At 38.2% G+C, this 20801-nt stretch overlaps 1 protein-coding gene across 15 annotated transcripts in view; it reads right to left on the minus strand.

Moving 5' to 3' along the window:
* ANKHD1 (ankyrin repeat and KH domain containing 1) overlaps nt 1–20801 on the minus strand; it is a 119195-nt gene that overhangs the window by 87573 nt on the left and 10821 nt on the right. For all 15 annotated transcript variants that reach the window (XM_069772428.1, XM_069772429.1, XM_069772422.1 and 12 more), the window contains exon 2: nt 15770–15923. In XM_069772428.1, the coding sequence (XP_069628529.1) occupies nt 15770–15923 (154 nt within the window). The remainder of the gene's footprint in view (nt 1–15769; nt 15924–20801) is intronic.

The raw sequence follows: 20801 nt of genomic DNA on the forward strand, positions 1-20801 counted from the left end.
AGAAATAATTTTATTCTCCTAGGTTGTATTTCATGGTCTTAACCTCAAAATAGCCCTTTATTCACAAATCCCTCCTAAAAACAATAGGAACTCACCCACTTGAGCAATATCCACAAGTGAAAGGGGATGTCTGGAAAAAAACTGAAAGGCCAACACAATATACACATGCCATTGGAGAAAATTACCCTTAATTCCAGCTTCTAATTTTTCACTTGCTTGACACTGCAAACTCTTAATATTATATTTGCATTTACATGTATTTCAATGTAGTTGTCAGAACAGGAGCCAGAAATCTCAATGACATTTCCCTCTGCTTTCCAGTATGGCAACTGTAGCAACAAGATTTTCTTTTTTCAGACTCAAAAGCTAGGAAGTACTTCTCCAGCTACAATTAGTTCGTAGTGTTATTTTGGTAACATTTTGATGACAAGGGGTCCTTTCTGGGATCATCTGCTTTTACACCAGTGTGCTCAGATATCTCAAAATATGAAAACTAATTTTTCTATATTTCAGCACAAACATGAATTCTTATTTAACTAGTCAATACTCATTAACATTTACATTTGAGAGTTTCTCCATTAGGTTTCAATTTAGTCTCATGCTACTTCAATACTAGGTTACCTACTCAGGTAATTCACAACATTAGCCAGCAACTTCCACTTTCACTAAGGCTTGGAAGCCCCGTAATCAAATTCAGCAAGAAAAAAACCCAGCTCTACGTAGACTTACAGATATTTCTGGTAAAATCCCAATCTCCCCAAATAGCCTGCAATTTCATTTAATTCCTCTCCACCAACCCAATCCACCCATTTCCTTTCTTTTCAGAATGCAAGAAAAAATACAGATATTTGACAGATATGGAATACCACACATATTTTAAAATACTAAAATAAAAGATTGGTTTAGACCTTGTGACAGAGTTTTGTTACCATATGAGAGCTCACACAGGAAAGAAAAACACCAGAAAAGTTACCCATATATCTACTTCCTCATACTCTTCATCTTATTTAAATTCCTGACCATGACAGACTTTACTACAGCATAACTCCAAATTTTTCTATCCGTTTGATTTTTTCAAGCTTTCAGTAGGCATCCTTTTTTTCCCATTGTAAGAAAACTGAGTTACCTTTTCTAAAGCTGAAATAACATGAGCTCTTCTGTGCCGATCTAACATATGGCCACTGCCAGAAAGATGACTCAGTGCTCCTCTTCTCTCTGGGTTTCCCCAGGCACCCCCACCAACCCCACTGAACTCACACTTGGGAAAAGAAGAGGGAGCTTTCTACCAGCACAGCACAATGAATTTGACCAGTAAAGGGTCTTTCTTGCCAGTTTTGGTGGTGGCTAGAGGAGAGAACACTGTGCAGCCAGGAACAGAAGACTCCTGCCTGATGGTGACAGCAAATAGTCATTAAACCACCTCAGCCACCTCACATACCTCCCCCCGTGCCACTCATTCAGAATGTCCAAATTTTTATCTTTCCTAATCAAATATCTTTATAAAGAAACCCAACCTTTCAATTTTTCAAGATTTTGTTTCTATTAAATCTCTAGCAAAGAAACATTTGCCTTACTACAAGGTGACAAGTTCCCACATACAATTCTCAATGCTCCTGACTCCTTACAGGAACCAGGACTTTCAGACACATTCATCATGTATGTGCATAAAATGATGGTGATCACACAACCAAATGCACTTTGATCCCATACGTATTACATATAGTTAATATGGAAGCATCATAAATTACTCCTGCATCATAGTTACAGATGTACTTCATCATCAGCAAATGGCTTTTTCACCCATCTCACTGCAGGTAAGCACCTGGGAGAGGTATCTGCCTCTTTGATTACCTCGTGCTTTAAAGAAGCAACTACAATTTTGACAAAAGCAATAACACAGTAAAAAAACCTACCAGCTCTGCCACAGTTATCATTTAAACAGCAATTCAATGGCTGAATTGCTTTAAAGCAAACCAAAGGTCAGGGGAGAATATGAGGGCTTGTAGGTCAACACAAAGCCTGAAGAATTATATTCAAGTACAGGAAAGTGTTCATATTTCCTCTAGCAGAGAAGCAAAAAGTTAACACAATTATGAACTGAACAGACATTAATATTGAACTTGTCCAGATTTGTCTGGAGTGTTCACTCATTCTCCCCTCTTTCTTTTTTGGGGGTTTTGGGGTTTGTTTGGCTGGTTGGTTTTGAAGTATCTTTGGAAGAATTAAGCCTTGGTCCAAAACCTAGTGAGTACACTCCCCACACCTATGAAATACTATAACCAATCATGGCAAAAACCGACCTGGTATGCACTGAAGGCTACTACACATGTGAACCACTGGATTGAAGTTCTTACTCTCTACCTACCACTAATAGCTAGGCTTCAATAAATATGTAACTGCTAGTTTATCTCATCTTTGATTCCACAGCACCCCTGCTGGCCACAGCATCTGCTCAGCTAGCGTATTTAAGAGGCAACAAGATGAAGAAGCATCTTCTGCAACCCTATGATTTTGTACTGGAAAAGCCTTGTTGTTTAGTGTCTTCAAGGAACCTTTTTTATTTAAAAAAAAAAAAAACACAAACCCCAAAAGTGTAGGGCAAAAGAGATGCAGCTAAACTAGATCTTTTCAATGTGTGGCAATAGAGATTCCTACAAAAGAAGTTCATTGAAACTATCTGTGTTTTGGCTTGCAAGACGTATCAAATGCAAGTACAGACAATTGAATTTGGTCTTGGAGGAGAAAGCTTCTGTTTACTCATTATGAGTTAAGAGCAATGGTAGAAGACCAGCCCAGAAAAGAAAAAAAAAGAAAAAGAAAAGAAAAAAAACCCAAACAAAAACACTAAAAACCTGACCAATGTGCATAGGGACTGCTAGGTAAGAACCGCAATAGGAAAGAGTCAGACAAAGCAATTATTCATCAAGAAACTGCTCTAACCCTGGGACAGTTGCAACCCAGTAACTACAAGTTATGTAAGGCACAAGTCAAGCCAGGGATGATCCCAGCAGCACAAACTACTCTTTTTCTAGATTTTCTCAGTCTGTAAAGATCTAATGTCTACTAGGCATCTATATTGGAATATTCAGAAAAAAAAAAATTCTGCATCCTATAGAAAAGTCACAGCACCCTGCCTGTCTTCCCTCAGTACGTGCACTAGTTCTAGTTAGTGCACTATTGTACAACAAAATCTGACAGCAACTCAGGTATTTTTATTAAGCAAGTCACAGGTTAACAACTAGTTCTATCACCTCCAGTAAATTGCTGGGGTTTGTTCTCGTTTGTTTGGGGTTTTTTAATTAAAAAAAAAAGAAGCACTTTTACCCATGGCAACTAAGGCCTCCTTTCTAACTTGTTTTTGATTGTAAGAAAATGTGTGGTCTTGCATTTGAGAGGAATATTCAAAACATAATGCTAACTTTAATCCAAATTATAAAGGACAACGATGGGATTAAGCACTAGTTTATAAACATCTACATTACTCTGGATGTGAATTTGTTTTGGTGCTTCTCTAGGATTAAATGGGAGGTACTGTTACAGTCAAATAGGAGCTTATGACTTTTTTTTGTTTGTTTTAATGACCAAGTCAGGGATTTTTTTAGGGTTTTTTTTTTTCCACCCTTAACATAGATAAGAGCCAGTGATACACACCCAGAAAGATTTGCCATGGCAGCAAAATCACAGTGAATTACTTGGGTGCCTGATGCCTTTTTCATTGCCAGACTTCTCTTCCCTCCCTCGTTACCTCCTCCTGCAACATCTTTTCCAGGGCCACAGCACCAGCAAGCATGCAAGCACATTTACGCGCTTAAAACAAATGCTCTTCTGGTTGTATCACGCTTGCCAGTATTACTGTGATTAGCTAAGGGAAAACTTCAGCCACAAGCTGAATTGTTTGCCTGGCTTTGTTTAGCTTTTAAATGGACACAGGCTCAAATGGCAGACTCAGCACATTTCCCCTAGAGACAGGCAGTCACCTGCTCACACCCTGTCAAATGAAGCGTGAGGGCACACACACATACCAGCACACTCAACTGGATCGTAATGACAGTATACGGTGCTAAACGAACATGCAAGAATTCGTATCATCTACTGAGTGCCCCAGCAAGAATCAAAGGAGTTAGGCTCCAAATTCAGAGCTCTGGACATCAACTCTGACGCTCCTGTATTTCAAAGAAGCATCCAGGCTAGAGACTGAGAAAAAAGAATCAGATTGCCTCTGGTTGCTTATACAAAGTAGTATTGAAACCCCAAGTCACTCGTGGGGAATTTATTTTCTTTAAGTTGAGATTGTAGTGCTTACAGTATTTACCCATACAGCTGTAAAGGCAGTGACTTTGTAAATTATCCAGAAGCAGAAATCATGACCTCTGTGAGGAAATCTTCAAAATAAATTCTTTACTTCATGCCATAAAATATGGGAAAATTTCCAAGGTTGATTCCATTATTTTACAGAAAAATACCAAGGCTGACAGTAGGCAATAATTCTTTAATTCCTGGTTCTTCCTCTCATGCCTTACCAGAGAGAAAAACTAATGTTTCCTCATTTAAAGTCTGACAATTGGTTGCCTGCAAGAATCTGAAAGATAGACCTCAAAGAGCTAAGACTGCTACTGAAACATGAAAAGGAGGAACATGGCAATGGTACCGTCCACTGTGGGAGGGTAAGGAGCAAAGAAAAACCCCACATATCCCTGAGAAACACCAAGGAAAAAAAAATTCATTCATGCTGAAGGAGGTGCACAAAATTCCTGTTCTTGACTTCTAGCATTCTAACTAAGCCAAATATTTTAAGTCTCACCTACTTTTGGGCTTCTGACCTTTGAAAACAAGTTACCTCACAGACACTCTCGCCTATTTGGTGATAGAAGGAGAAGAGTGGAATTACTTTCTGCTTTCTGAGTAACCTATGGCTTATGGAGGAAAAGCATCATACCCCTATGGAGCCTAACACCGGGATATGACCCCCATGCACAACAGAGATGCAGGAAGAAGAGAACTCAAATAACCTTTGAATGCTATTTATAGGCAAACATCCCACTTGAACTCTTTTCTCCAAATTTCTAGCATTTAGTGGGAAACCGAGTCCAAATGGGCTGCAATTGCCTTCCTGAATCAGAAAATGGCTCTGGCTCAGTACAGTACTCAGTGACTAACTGGGTTTAAAAAAAAAAACACTTGAAAACACTTCTACATTTTCAAGCAAAGAGCTAAGAGTAAACTTTGAGGACCAGTAACATCATCGACTTAACTCAGAAGCCCATGGACTTTTAGCCCCCAGTTTATGCCAATTATGTATAGCAAAGCAAACCAAAATACTCAAGTATTTTCAGAGGATGACCGAGTCTGCAACTTCTTTAAAAAAAAAAATCACTACCCTAATGGTGTATAGCACAGCCTAGTGTATAAGTTCATGTTTCAAACTGAACTTTTGAGAAACTGTCCATAAAACCTCTCCTCTACCTAGGAGGATCCACAGCCTTTCAGTGTACTGTCATTACATACATGCTGCATAAGAAAACATCCTGAAAATAAGATCTCTGGGAATGCCACAGTAGATTACAGAGTATAAAACGACCAAAAATCAGGATGTTACAGTCTTCAGAAAGAAAATACGGAATTTATTTTAATATGACCCAACTTGAAGAAAGAACACACTAATGCATTAGAAAAAACACATTCCTCTACAAACACAGTCCAGGGGACTCATACCATCACATCTTTTTATTCTTTTGCAGCATCCTCCTACAGTTCAAAAACAAAAAGGGAAGCGGGGACAGGTGCATCAAGAGATGCACTTTCACCTAGGTCCACATCTCTGAAGCTATGCTTCTTCAGATGGAGTTTTTGTCCATCAGAGGTCACAGAATCCAATGTGTGGCAGGCACACAGAGCACAAGTTTTACTGAGCTTCTTTGGAGCACAATGCAGAGAGAAATTGTAACAAGCATTAATCCAATGGACAGCTTCTGGATGGAGCTGTTTCAAATAGCAAGTATGGAAAAGTCCAGCCAATTATGATTTTACTAAAGCAAACCTCTTCCATCATTTATCTCCAGGTCTTTGCTCCTATCTGCGTAAAGACTAAAATAAAGTTGTTTTATCTCTTATTCTACCTCTACAGTTCAGGACAATCAGGCACTGGGTGTGCTCACTGTAAGAGAAGGCTAATAGTCAAAAGCACAGCCACATTGCAAGTTTCTCCTCTTTTCATTAACTAAATTTTCCTACATGCTCCTTTCCCTGTAGAGACTTCGAAAACATGCTCCATGCTTGTTTTTGGCAATACAGGTCAAAGCCAACCAGAAGTCAGGCCAGGTTCGTTAGAATATTCTTGCTCACCGTGGCCTTCCTCTGTTACTCAGAAGCCATGTAATTCTTTGAAAGCAAAGATAGAATTTTAGCCTTTATAGCGATTCAGATTCATGAAGCTTTTTTAAAGGACATACCTAAACAGGAGTGTCAGCAAATACATAATATACACACACACACACACACAGAGGAATAATCAACGGCACAAATACAGAATAATTTGTTCAGGTAACAATTCTTCAGCAAAGTATTGGTAGATTTAAAGTCAAATTCAACTTGCAAACCAACATGTCTCCTGCAAAAGGCAGACAACAAACTGGGATGTATAAATAAAAGCACAGCTTGCAGTACAGATGAAATAACACTCCTACTCTCCATGCATCAATAGAGCTCAACTTAAGTAATATGACTAATTTGGGGCAACAAGCTATGAAGAACAGAGATCACATACAGAGACTCCAGAGGAGAACAAGAGAAGATGAAAGTCTAAATAACATCACTTAAGAGCAGAGAAAGATTTGATGTTATTTAGCTTAAAAAAACCCCCAAAACCCACACCACAACACCAACTGAGGAAGATGACAGTCTGCAAGTCAGTTCTAAGGATGGCTGCATTGAAAAAGGGAACACTGAACTTGGATACAATGCATAAAACAAGCAGCCAAAGCAAGGCCACTAAAAAAAACACTAATTGCTTTATTACGACAATTTTCTTCCTTCCCTCGTGAAGCTCTTCCAAAGCAGCGTAGTGCCCCTTTTGCCCCAAGTTACGTATTTCAGCATGTAACACTAAGGACTGATACTCGGAAAAACCTTCTCATCCTAAGGACTGCAGTTGGCTTGGCATGCTGTGGAGCTTCCAGCACTGGAGATAGTTTGTCTAACCAGTTCTTAAAGCCACATGTCAGGAATGACACAAGCATAGCTGAATTTGCCTGGGGAGAAGGAAGAGAAGGAGATAAATCTAGATCTACGGAGATTTCTTTCAGCCCTATTTTTCAAAAAGTTTTAAGAAGCTGTACAGAATTTGAGGAAAAGGTGATGGCTAAATGACAAGTTAGTAATTGCTGTTTTAGAGATAATGCTTTGTTACACAGGGGAAAAAAAAGTTAAGAGAACTGCACTGTGCCTTTTGTTCCCACGGCAAGTATTTTCTTGATGGATATGAGGATAAATTTGTGCAATGCAATAATGTTGGGGGTTTTTTTTAAGTTTCCTAGGACGTGTTGAATCCTCAAGTATTTAAATACCTCATATTCACAAAGAATATAAACTCCATTTTTGTGTATGATGCTTAACGTACTACAGCTTGTTTTCAATCAAGAGATTTAAGTTCTTACTTTTCAAAATAAGGTCTTTAAAAAGGCAGAAAATAATTTATAATAGGCAATGAAGATGCTCATGCCCCACTGCAAAAAAAGCCACCTGCTTCCATAAGTAGAATCAAAGACGAGTGGCAGTATATTTTACATAATTTTATTTTTCATTCATCTGGTGAAAACTAGCTTGACTTTCTAGAAATAAGCAGAATTTGATTATTTATGTTATGCATATACTATATTATGGTTTATTTTGCTGGAAACTCATTTATTGTAATTACTTCCTAAATATACAATAGTAATATTTTGTCAAAGGTAAGTTACCAATTGAAAAAAGCAACAGATTCACCTGTTATACCATATATTGTAAAGCATTAATTAAAACAGTATAATCTGTTGCTTCTGACACTTTAAAAAACCCAAATATTTAATACCATTATAAAACTGATAGAACAATGTATCGTAGGTCCACCAACAAGAGCTCAGTTAATTCCTCTCATGTGCCCTGAGACACTCCTCACAGCACACAAACTAGACAGTTTAAGCAACTCCTACATAAACAGGTAGCAAGCAGCCCTGCTTCCAATATAATTATGTTACATTGCACAGTATACTTCCAATCAGCCCCAGAAGGGGTGGCTACACACTGAGACTACCAACCTGCCTTACCAGTCTTTCTAGTATGGAGCTAAGTGGCTGGCACTAGTTACTGCCACCACACTTCGCCATTAAGTTACAGAACATCAAAAAAATTGAAATCTGAGTGGGGAGATTCAGCTCTGATCTTCTGCACACTATGAAGCATTCACTTAATACTCAAACTCTGTTCTGAACACTTCTAAACTCTGGTTTTATCATCATGTGCTAAGGAAACTACATGACTGACATGCAGAAAATGATAAAAAATGCAAACCTAAAACCCAACTCTGTGTAATTGAGTTTTTTTAATAAACTATTAATGGAGTCTTCTTGCAGGAGATACAAGCAAGAAACACAGGCTTTTCTACCTTCTCACTCCTTCCTCACGCTCCTGATGCACTTAGGGAGAAGAGTTACATTTTGATGAACTCAAACTTGCAAGCATAGTAACTGCTTCATTTCACAAGGTTAACATCTATGCTCCCCTCTTACACAGGCATCACAAAGGAAGAATCTTACCAGTAGCCATCTGTTTAGAGAGGAAAAGCATGGACATGAATGAAACAGAACAACACAGAAAAAAATACTATACCACACTCAAACAAGATACATTTTGTGGTAAGACACTTGGGTCAACAGCAATATTTACCAGATATAAGCTTTAAGCGACCTGTGGTTTGAGCTAGTGTTCTAACTTTTTTTCTGTACCTGATTAATATCAGAGACCCGCATAACCAGCTTACCTGCAACATTGCTAAGCAAGATCTTTATTTACCAACTCTAGCACAAATCTCAAGACAACTAAAACAAAAGCTTGCTTCAATGTACTGTCAACAAACAAGTGTCTTACTCTCTGTCCCACAACAGACCCCTTGTACCTTGTAAGGGGTACCAGCTCCCCAGTACAGACCACAGTGCTACACAGCCAGCTCTAAGCTGATGGCCAGCAGTAGCACAAAGCCCAGTGTAAGCTTCTGCACCCCACTGCAAAGCCTGAATGTGATTATTTTCTCTTTGATGGATGAAGGAAGAATACTTGTAAACAAAAGAAAAAAGTAGGATCTCCTCTTGGTATAGGCTAAATTCCATCTCAATTCAGGCATTACGTAGGACTGTCAATAAAGCACTGCTGCTTTTCTGCCCAGACCCTCCCTAATTTCCTTCTATGGCTGAGGCTACTCCAAGCACTAATATAACAAGAAGTCCTGAAAAAAACACTGAATGGAAAGAAGTTTTTAATGAGTAATATCCCCGTATTGGAACAGGAGAGCAAAGGGGATTTTATCTTGCAGAAGAATCCAACTTGCATGAAAAAAAAAATATGACAGAAGTAAAACAGAAAGCAGTAGATATCCAGGACTTTGCAAAAATCATGTTAAAAGGAGACTTGCACAAGTTGTTTACAGTACGGTCATGAAGCACTGGCTGATTAATTATGATTACCTCTGATATATATAGATAGATATAGACATATATATATAAATATGCAGACAACTTAAGAAATTGAGGAGTACCCTGGCCAATTTTAATACTTCACAATTAAAACCTGTAACTTTGTCTCATCTCTTCCCACTCCCCATCCCCACTGAAGAAAAGTTAAAAATCGCAGAATATATCTTCGCCAAAGAATTCCAAAAGCATAGTGTTCAGATCTGGTAAGATAATTTAGCTGCCTGATACCTAAAAGCATCAATTAGAGTGTTACGACAATGAAACTGTTCTTCACAGCAAAACCCAACTGAAAAAGAGCCAAAGAATATGAAGCTAGTACATTTAACACACTTTCAAAGTATAGAAGTTAATTTGACTAAGAGCAGGATTAGACTAGACTTCTTCTAATCTAAAAGCCTACTAATTAGAAAAAAATATTTAAATCATGCAAAACCTCAGAAAAATATAATATTAGTAATTCAATTACATGCACAAAATTCAGACAGTTTATCCAACTTACTCAAAAGCACAACACATCTGTACATTTCACATACCATATATTCCTTCCCACTCTGAATCTTTAGGTGGTGAAGAAAGAAAATGAGCAAGTCACTGTAATGTGCCAGTATCAAAAAAGGCAAAAGTTTTCCAGTTAACAAGACAGTGGTGATTTTAGCAGTAGTACAGCTTTGATCTCTAAAGAAAGGCCTAGAATGAAGTCTATTCAAACTTTCTTAATGAAAACTGTTTCTCTTGATTTGTATACTGTGTCCATGTAACACCAAGTATTTCAGATCAGATCAAATTAAGGTGAAAAGCCTTTCTTGGTTTAAAAAAAAAAGTATCAGTCAAAACAGTTGGACTAAGGTAAGACTTCTGCCATGTTGAAGGTGGCTAAACAACTTCAAATTTGATATTGCTACATTTTTACAATATAGTTCCATCTTTGTTCAAATTCCAGCAATTGTCTCTCAAATTCCCCCCATTAAAGGCCCTATTTTTCTTTTTTATTCAAAAACACCAATACAGACCTAGAAATGTATTTGTTACATTCCACAAGCACAGGGGTGCAGCCATTAAACTGACAAACATGAATCGTCCATTTTCTGCAGTCCTCAACTTTTACAGTTTGAAGTGGAGCTTGAATAACTCTTCAGAGATTAAGTTTCTAATGGATTAGATGCCCACCTCCATTTAAATCACAACTAAGTTACTCGTCAACCCTAAGAAATGAAACACCAGGTCCACACACGAATCTTACTGATCATAAACAACATGATCAAAGAATTTATCTAGTCCAGTCTCTGCCACTTTCCAAGGGGTCTCTCTGATGCAGGATGAAAGCAAGCTGTGCATCTTTTGAACTGTTCTTTTAGACCACAGCTCACTCCCCAGTAGTGCTGGATCACAGGTCTATCTTGTCACATTCGAGTCCTCTAATGTTGGGGGAAACAAATATAGTTCACTTTATTTTATCTTAATAATAAAAAAACCAAACCCTTGCTGTTAGTGAATAATGAATGGGTTTGGTCACATCACACACACACACAAAAAAAAAGCAGGTTTGGTCAACAGTTTGGCGAGTAAATATAGAGATACACATACACACACTGGAAAGCATTCAATTTTACAATTGCTGAATCTCACTCTATCCTTTCAGTTTATCCTAAAGCAGGCAGATTTTATCTGAGCCCATTCATATTTTGACCTGTGTTTTGTATTTCCACTAAGTAGGTGATTACTTCCACTTTTTGCCTTCCCCAGTTCCAGAATACACAACCCATTCCCACCCCCACAGCTCATCCCACCAGCTTTCCAAAGAGCAGTATCAGGCCCTCATGCCTGAATCAGGTACTGCAATTCACCAGGTATTAAAAGACACTTGCTACTAAAACTAGATTTCTCTTTCACCATTTATACTGCATTTAATCCTACAAAGTGTCAAATACACCAAACCATCTATGTGAGGGTCTCTAGTCACCTTTAATCCTGTATTTCAACAGAAAAGAAGGATGTATGTAACTCTGCTCCCTGTTTGAACATAAGGATGTACTCACACCCATTTCATTAAGCAAACCTTGGCTGAACATGGTTCCTCTCCAAAATACCCTGATTTTCCTCACAAGCCTCCTTATAAACAACAGTAGGACTTCTGAAGAACTCACTGCTAACAAAACTCCTCCCTGTGTAGATACTCAACAGGAACACCAAGTGCTCCAATGCTAGACAAAGAGTTTCTTTACCACTTTCTTCTGCCTCTATTTTTTGATGCTTCATTGTCAAAGTGCTTCAACATTCATATTGAGAAGGAACATGCTCAAAAGCTCTGCTGGTAAGGATACAGGCACCCAAGCTACTTCAAGGTAAAAATCAGTTCAGTAACATTCTACGTCACTTCCCAGAAAACTCAGCAAAACCATGCTGCAACACTATGAACAGGGTATTTTAACTGCAGGGATCAACATTTTGATGTTTTACAACTTTCTGTGTAATTCTGTGTTTTGAGTGCAAAATACACCAAACCAGCATCCAGGATGTTTATGTGACCACATGCTTCAACCAACACCTTTCTCTAGCCTCTTTAAGAAACAACCTGTACTCCAGAAAGAGGACTGCACTGCATAAGTTATTTCCCCTTCCTGATGCCTATAACAGGCGGGACCAGAAAATGAAAGAGCTTTAACCTGTTAAACTTTCCCCAAGTCTTTGGAGGCGAGTTTGCCCTTTTAAGAACACATGTTGAGGGACCCACAGAGGAACCTGCCAAGAAAAGCAAGAGCTCTGAAGGCTGTAACCGTTCATTCACAGCAGCAAAGAGCTCTCATCCTCCAGCAGTCAACTACTGTCCCTAAAAAGGAAATTTAATAGGCAACCTTACTGAAGATCCACAGAAGAACCACGATTCTTCAGAGCTGGAATATTATTTTAAGAAATCAAGTCCCGTAATTAGCAGCGGAGCTGAACATTTCTAGTGCAGAACATGAATCCACTGTCAGAATGCTAAGAATCTGTTTAATTACAGTCTGAAAAATAGAAACATCTCTGAACAGTATGGTTCTCTTTCCATAGGCTATTTTACCTATAAATCCCTTCTTTGCTACTAGAAGTCAAACTGAAGGAAGGTATACAAAAGACTTGGTTTGTTTAGGATAACTTCCCAAAGAACAGGATTCAATTGTTTTAATTTATCTTCCATTTCTGAAGATGAAAACAACTCATATTTATGATGTTCACAGAACAGTGAAGTCTCTCCTTCAGAATGTAAAATTAGTTTTTTTGTGAAATAATACAATTGCTGACAGTTGTTTAAAGATAGTTGTTCATTAACAAAGTGCCTGCACTTTGCTTAAACAGACTACAGAAGGAAGTACAGTTGTCCAAACTAAAGCTAATCAGCCAGGTTTTCAGAGGACCTAGTAAACATAAGGAATTTAACCACTGTTTGTGTGCACATGTACGTATGTATGTCTGTGTATATTTGCTGCTATGTTACGGGGGGCGAGGCACAACCCTCTTGCTAGAAACTCTACTTAAGACTGTCATCCTCAGCATCCAAAACCACAAAATATTTTAAGTCCTCTTGGAAACATAATAAACAAGCTGAATTGAAAAAAAAATTATCCAGCACTCTTATGATGGGTAAATATAATGTATAGAAACATTTTTAAGCAGTTCAACTAACCTCTGGCCTCCACAGTTGCATATACAGGCCTAACCAGCTCTCAAATCAAGACAGCTACTTAAAAACAAAACTCCCACGTATCTTGAAGAGTGCAATGGTTGAAAACCACTTCTGCATAAGTAATTTGAAGAACATCATCCCATCTGGATGTAGTTGCTAGAACTTACCTGCCAGAATTAATGAACAGCATGTCCATGTGAGATCTGAGCATTAAAGGATTCATGAAGAATGAGCAAAACTAGTTTTGCAAGTCATACTCATTAAGATCCTAATGACACAGGCACAAACCCTACATGTGAGAAACCCTAAGAAATCCGAGACCCTAAATGCAAGACCAATTTTCCTCTAGATTGTAAGTTAGGGTCAAGCCTCCCACAGGAGAGGGGATCATGACAACAAAGGCCAAGCTACCCTGGAAACCACATCAGCCAAGGCCATAGCTAAACTATTTGTTTGAGCAACAGTTCTGCCATCTACTTTTGCAAGCTATCCTTAACACTGGGGACTAACATAACAAGAGAAATCACTTGCTTTTGCCAAACTACAAAACAATAAAAAGTCCCAACATTAGGCCACTTTGTTGCCATGATGTAAACCTAGAAGCTCACTTAAGGTTAGTTAGAAAGGGTATTTTCAGCCAAACCAGCCAGAGAAATCCAGTGAAGATATTAGAACACCTCCCAGAAACACTAGCTTCTTTTTCAATCACTTTCAAATTACGGCTTTTAATAATAAACTACCAGATTCTCAGTGTCTCCTTTAGGATAGCCTAATTATATTTTTAGTGTTCAAATTTACAGTGGGAAAGACAAGTACTGGTTAACTAGAGGACTTTCTTAACAGTATTTTCAGTCTTTTGATCTCGCACATTCATCAACTGGCATTAATTTTGTCCAGTCTTTTTAGAGAGGGAGATGGAGCCCCCAAACAAAAGCACTCTTTTCTTGATTTGCTCTTCTTTCCAGATTCCTTCTATTCTGTCCAGTTTCTACATCCCTACTCCAAGCACTCAGGGAATCAAAGCATGGAAACCTCAGCTTAAAAACAAATCATCTAATCCCAGGGCCAAGTGGCCAACTACTGCTTAGAAATCTAAAGAAAGCATTCTCACAGGCATTTCAAGAAGCAATGGTATCTCCTAGATTTGTTAAATACTGTGAAATCATTTTGAACACTGCAACCCTAGATGTAAGCACATACATCAGAGACTGAGTGCCCTCGTTAACACTAGCCATCAGACATCTCCACTGACAATTTATAAAGCTAGCAGTAAGTTTTAGAACACACCAGTCACCAGGTACAGGAGAGAAACTGAAACTGATTTTCATTTTTAAAAGTGCTTAAAAAAGGATCAGATTATTCAAATTCTCTTAGTGTCCAGATGTATCCCAGAAATAGTCTATCTTCCTGCAAAGCAAAGTTTGGCCCCCAAGAGTTATATCAGGTTAGAATAATTTTAGGGGACCACCTTTAATTAGGCTGCTGCTGCAACTTTCTGCTGACAAAAGGTATGCTATGTTCTAAGTTGGGTTTTTTTCAAATTCAAAATTCAAAGAGAGCCCAAAGCCTGAGTCCCTTTCCCCCGCTTCGCTTCCTCAGAATGCAGTTCTCCTTTAAGACTCTACATAGCTTTACATCTAAACACCTGCAAATAAATGCTATTTTATCTAGCTCTTAAGTGTGTTCAAAGCTAAAGTCTGAAAACTCCAATTTCAGCACACTACTACTAGTCTGAGTATGCGCCCATAATGATCAAACAGGCAGGGTTTTGTTTCAAGGCAGGGTTTTTACATCTTTTTGTCCTTGGAATTCTGAAACTGACAATTTTCAAATCCATTGTAAACACCCCAGTCACAAACCTTCCCTATAGAAGTAACAAATGTAGTAGCACTATGTTCATCTAGTCTGGTTCTGAAACATGAACATTAAATATGTGTTTCCCAACAGTCATATCTCAGAAACACAGAATGGAAAAATATTTTTGTGAAAGTAAAACCAGAGAAACAAGTATTTCACCTGTAAATTTCTGGAGTAATGAATTAATAATTATATATTGACCAAAGCAGCAGAAAAAAATTGTCATTTTAGCAAGTCTACTTCCTTCCACTCTCTCCCCTTTAATCCTCCCTCTGGTAACACATGTTGTCTCATCTGATCAATGAAATACCATTTAATTCAAATTAACTCTTCTAACTTTCTATGTACAGAAAGAGTGGACCTAGCAACCCTCAAGAGCTGTAAGAAATATGAGCTTGTTTTCCATGTTCTGCTGCACATCGTCATGATAACTTCCCAGATTTGTCAGTGTTTCACCAGGGTCAAAATTTACAGGTTGCCAGATCTGTATGCAAGTTAAGTTCAGAAAAAAACTATAGAAAGAAAGTACCTGCTGCCTCCAGTAAGGCTTCTAGTCTTGCTTGTGTTTCTGGATCCACAGTCCTCAAGTCTGCACCTTCTGCAGCACTCGATAAGAATAACTCCGACGTGGTTTTAAGCACTGGATTATCAAGATCTTCTTGGTCCAAAATAAATGATTCAACCTGTTTGCCAAGTTAGAAAAAAGAATTTTACCATTTTTGAAGTTTTATACTAAACCTGTAGTATTAGGAAAAACACAAAATAATTTAACTATATTATCATAACCATGTTTTAACTGTATAGATTATAGGACACAACTGTAAAAAACATGCAATCAACGTGCTGAAAAGGTAGTTGAAATCACAAAAGAAAAATCTCTGTGAAAAACAGCTTAATGTAAAAATTACAACTAACAAGATCTTAAAACTACAGCAAGGGCAACTCAGATTAAATATTGAAAAAATGTTACACATTTGGACAGTTAACCACCAAAACAGACTGCCACAAGAGGCTGTAGCATCTTTGTCACCAGAAGTCTGTCTACCTTGTTATTAAAAAAAGCTGTCAGTAATGACTTCGGTATATCTGAACCTATCTGAGAGCCAGGGAGGGATTGAATGGTTTCCCAAGATGTCTTTCAGTTCTATTTTAAAAGTAATTTCAACTAACTTAGAACAAGGATTTTGTTTGGTTTGAGTAGAAACACAATAGTTCACTAAAACTCAAAACCAAAACATCTGTTTCCAAGCTGGCACTTAGTATTACCTCAGTCATTAATGTTTTCTAGACAAGAACAGATACGTGGAACAATTAAGCAGCCAGGTATTCCAACTGAGCAGCAATAATGCTGTCCCACCAGTGGCCCACATGATCTCCAAATACAAGCTCATAGAATTACTCAACATAACACACTGTAGTTTTATGACAGCTTGCCAGAGTAAACAAGGAGAATACCTGACTCATACTCTAATGAGAGCAGAACTACATTTCAGAATCTGTCCCAAGTTCAGACATAATCTCCTCTATTTTCAGGAATATTTTAAGATAAAACCCCCACAATTTCATAATTAGACCTTACTGTTCAACACTATCACCATAGAAATGAGACATGCTCGTTACACAACCATTGCTGCCCTTTCCCACTTCATGCCCCAGTCTCAATTCCCTTTCTGTTTTCCCCTGTCTTTCTCACATCAGCAGTAAACTATCATCATATTCAGCCCTATCACAAAACACCCACAACACCTTAAGAAAGGGATAGTTTATACTTTAAAAAAAAAAAATCATGCCATCTGCAAATTCATTAAGTGCCCCATTGTGTGAAAAATGTTAAGAGTCTGGAGATCTACATAGAGCACCACTATTCAAGAGCAACTTGTGTTAGTTTCTTCCCCTTTTTGATATGTAAATGTTCTGTAACATTATTCCCTGGTGTCCAAGCCCATCCATGGGTGTCCAGGGAAATGCAGTGCTAACGTATGAATACAATGGGCATCAGGGAGAAAGAGCTAGCTACAGGTGTCATATCTTATGTGCCAAGGCACAAATACTAAAAGCTAAGACAGCAGGCTATGATTTAGGACTCAAAGCAGCAAGATTTCTTCTAGATTAGTCCAGACGACGGTCCTAAAATAAGAGAACTGTCACCGGGAGAAAGAGCTGAACATTAAACAAGCAGAAAATTAGTGACCTAAACCAGTGATACACATTTTTACTACAAATGAAGAGCAGCTATTTAGAACTCACAGCAAAATGTATCCCTACAGTAAGATTCCCCTCTGCAGAACTCAGATTCCAGGTTAGGTCTATACAGCCAGTTTAAGGACTCCCTGCTGGTGTAAGCTCTGATGCAAAACTGACTTCTGGAAAAGTTCACCCTTATCTACAGGAGTACTTCAGCGTATTTCATTTTCTCCCCCAAGACTACACAAGGCAATCTGCCTCACCAATGTGCTAGAAATATTATTGCAACAACGTTTGTGTGACATGGTGACTGGCAGAAAAATCTCACTGTGTGTCTAAGTGACTATTCATTATATATAGCTGAGAACTACATACAAGAAATTTTATTACATGCTAATGGACTTTTTTTCTTTTTCAATTACACCACTAAATTTAACAGCAGTTCCCTCTTTTGAAGACATACCAAAAGGGGTAAAAGTGCTACCTACCACTGAAGTAACTGCACTTATGAGCAACAAATACTGCAGAAACATGCAAAGTGGCTTCTGGCAAGCCTTAACTTTCAGCCTCAAGGAACAGTCTGACAACACCCAGGCAAAGGTAAGCACATCAGCCTTGCATCAACCTTCCAGAAGCTGTCCCACTGCAAGTTTTAAAACTTCATTTTTTTGACACTTAGGTAAAGATATGGACCATCTCCTCCCTGACTGCTGCCACCCCAAGCTCACTTGTGTATATTTACAGGACGTTACCCGCAACAATACACCTCTTGAACCTAAATCAGTGTTAATTCACCATTCACAAATACTCTATCGACTTGCAAGGAACTTCTCTCTCTCCCCCCAACAGGAAGTACATTTTGCTTACAAGAACCTCTAAAAAAGTCTGTCTTTTTAACATTGATTATGCAAATACTACTTATTAAAGTGAATTACAGATACAGCTTTTACTTAGGGTACAAGCTGGGTAGTACTGGTGCAGTCTGTTCTTTTCACCACTCTTTTCAACTCTTACTGCCTTTCAGCTCTTCTTTAGGTTTGCAACTGTACTTCCAGAAACCTCACACATTTAAAGTCTCACACAAAAATCTTGCTTCATATACAGTATTTTCATCTTAGTTTTATATCACAGCAAGAAAAGGCAGCTGCTTTCATTATTTCTGCACATGTTGAGCATCAATTTTTAGTTTTTGTTTTGATTTTTAGTAAGAGCTTAATAACATACCCTCAATACAAATATAACTTGAGTGTGAAAATACTGAAAATCCATATGCAAAATGTTAAAATAGCTGTACCATTGCCAGTCTCCCAGAACAAGTTTCAATGCATTTTCAAGTCAGAATGTCTGACATTTCTGTAAATCAATGCGGTTTCTCACACATGAAGATGAGGCTAGAGAGGATGAACCTTATCACTAACAGCAGAGTAAGAAATTACCTAATCAACCAGATGTCTCCTGTGAATGGAAGTGACCTGCGATGATCACATATTAGTAATTTTTAAATTTTTTTTAAATCAAATTACCCCAAATAGATCAAACAAATTTTAATTTTTAAACAAACAAAAAAAACTTTGCAAAAAAAACCAAAAAACAACACAAGCAAACAAAAAAAACCAAACAGATTTCATGTTAGCATTCCTGGAAGACTCAATATACTGCTCATGTGGCAAAATTTAGGCACTCTGCTCTATCCTAATCAGATCTGCAGCAAAGTGATAGAGTAACCAGTCACTGTGCTATTTTTGGATTATTTTGCGAGCTGCTTTGGGCAATTAATAAGCATCTTACTTGGTAAGGCTTATTAGGAACACATGGATTCAAGACATTATTCTAACTGCCGGAACAATTGCAACTAGGAATGATTCCCAATCAAAAACCAAAAAAGCTGCTAGCTGCATGGGACCTGAGTACAGGGTGCTGAACATCAGCGTACTTCACTATATCATCGTGTTTCACACTCATCCACAGGAATGATGGAGCTTTCCTGAAGTTCTGCCAAGGACTGCAGCAGCCTCACAGCTCTGCAGATCCAGTTACACCACTGGTTCCTCCCTCCATAGCAGCTACATTCACAGCTATTTGGACCCAACTACATCAGTATTTATATGTTAATACCATGATTGAGTTTACCTGAGGTCAGGGGTATGTAAAGGCATAAAAGACTTTGCAAGCACTAACATCACAACTAACACGAGCAATTCTTGCAAGATGGGCAGTGATATATGGGGTTAGAAACACATTTCTAATATTAAGTCTAAACTGATTTTTCCTACATTGCACTCCTGCAAAAAAAGCACTTTACCCAGAATAGCCAGAACCTGCTCACAAAGAGCCTGTTACTGACACAGGCTACAGACGATGGAAAAGCTTCCTGTTGTAGCTGTACCAGCACCATTCTCTCCTCCTCCCCTTCCTGCAGGCAAGGGCAGCAGCAGAGACAGCTCATTCTACCTTCTTCTTCCGTTCATGCCAAACTAGTATTTTTGGGAAGACTATCTTCACAAAAATTGTTGATAGGAAAGAGAAAGCTGCTATTAAATCTTTTCCTTGAACTTGTATTTTCCAGATACACCCCGAGTTAGGAACACTTTTCTCGGGTAACAATACTCCTTGCTCTGTGTTTGTGGAGTGTCAACAAATACTGAGGACCCAAGCCCTTGACTAGGACTCCTGAACTCCTATCTATTACGCAAATAAACAACTACCTGATTTTCTCTTTTGTGTTAGGTAACCCTTCCTAATTATTTCTATAAAAATTCCATTTGGACATGTGTCTAAATACATCTGAATATATGCAGAGGGACCTTAGCTTACTTAAGGCTAATATAGGCCTGTAGATCAGGCTGAAAGTTCATACCTACAAAGTAGAAATAGATCATCTATATTTAAACTATTTTCATTCCATAATTAACAAGATGTGCAATGGTCTGTTAGCATCACACTAGGAAGATACTGTGGTTTTGTCTGATAAACCCAACCTCCGACAATTTATGTTGTCATGTCCTTTATTACACTGAATGCCAATATCTGATTACTACTTGTAATCCTGCTCTAAAAGTTTTGGGGAATACTGATAGGACATCAGATACCATAATACTAAGTTAAGATTTATTTGTATTTCAAATTTGACATCAAACCTCTTTAAACTGTACATATAAAGAATGTCAGCTTCAAAACTATTAAACATAGTTATTCCAAGGAGAAAGTAAAGTGAAGGACTTTGTCACTGACATGGCACTCTTAGGAGCTTCCTGTGACAAGTGCACCACTACACCCCTTGCGTAGACTCTCCACGTCAGCAAGGCTGGCTGGCTTTGGTTTACCTTAAGATGTACTTTTCAACACTCCCCCTCACCCCCCACACCAGCCATGCCAGT

Source organism: Haliaeetus albicilla, chromosome 27 (assembly GCF_947461875.1).
Source record: "Haliaeetus albicilla chromosome 27, bHalAlb1.1, whole genome shotgun sequence".
NCBI lineage: Eukaryota > Metazoa > Chordata > Aves > Accipitriformes > Accipitridae > Haliaeetus > Haliaeetus albicilla.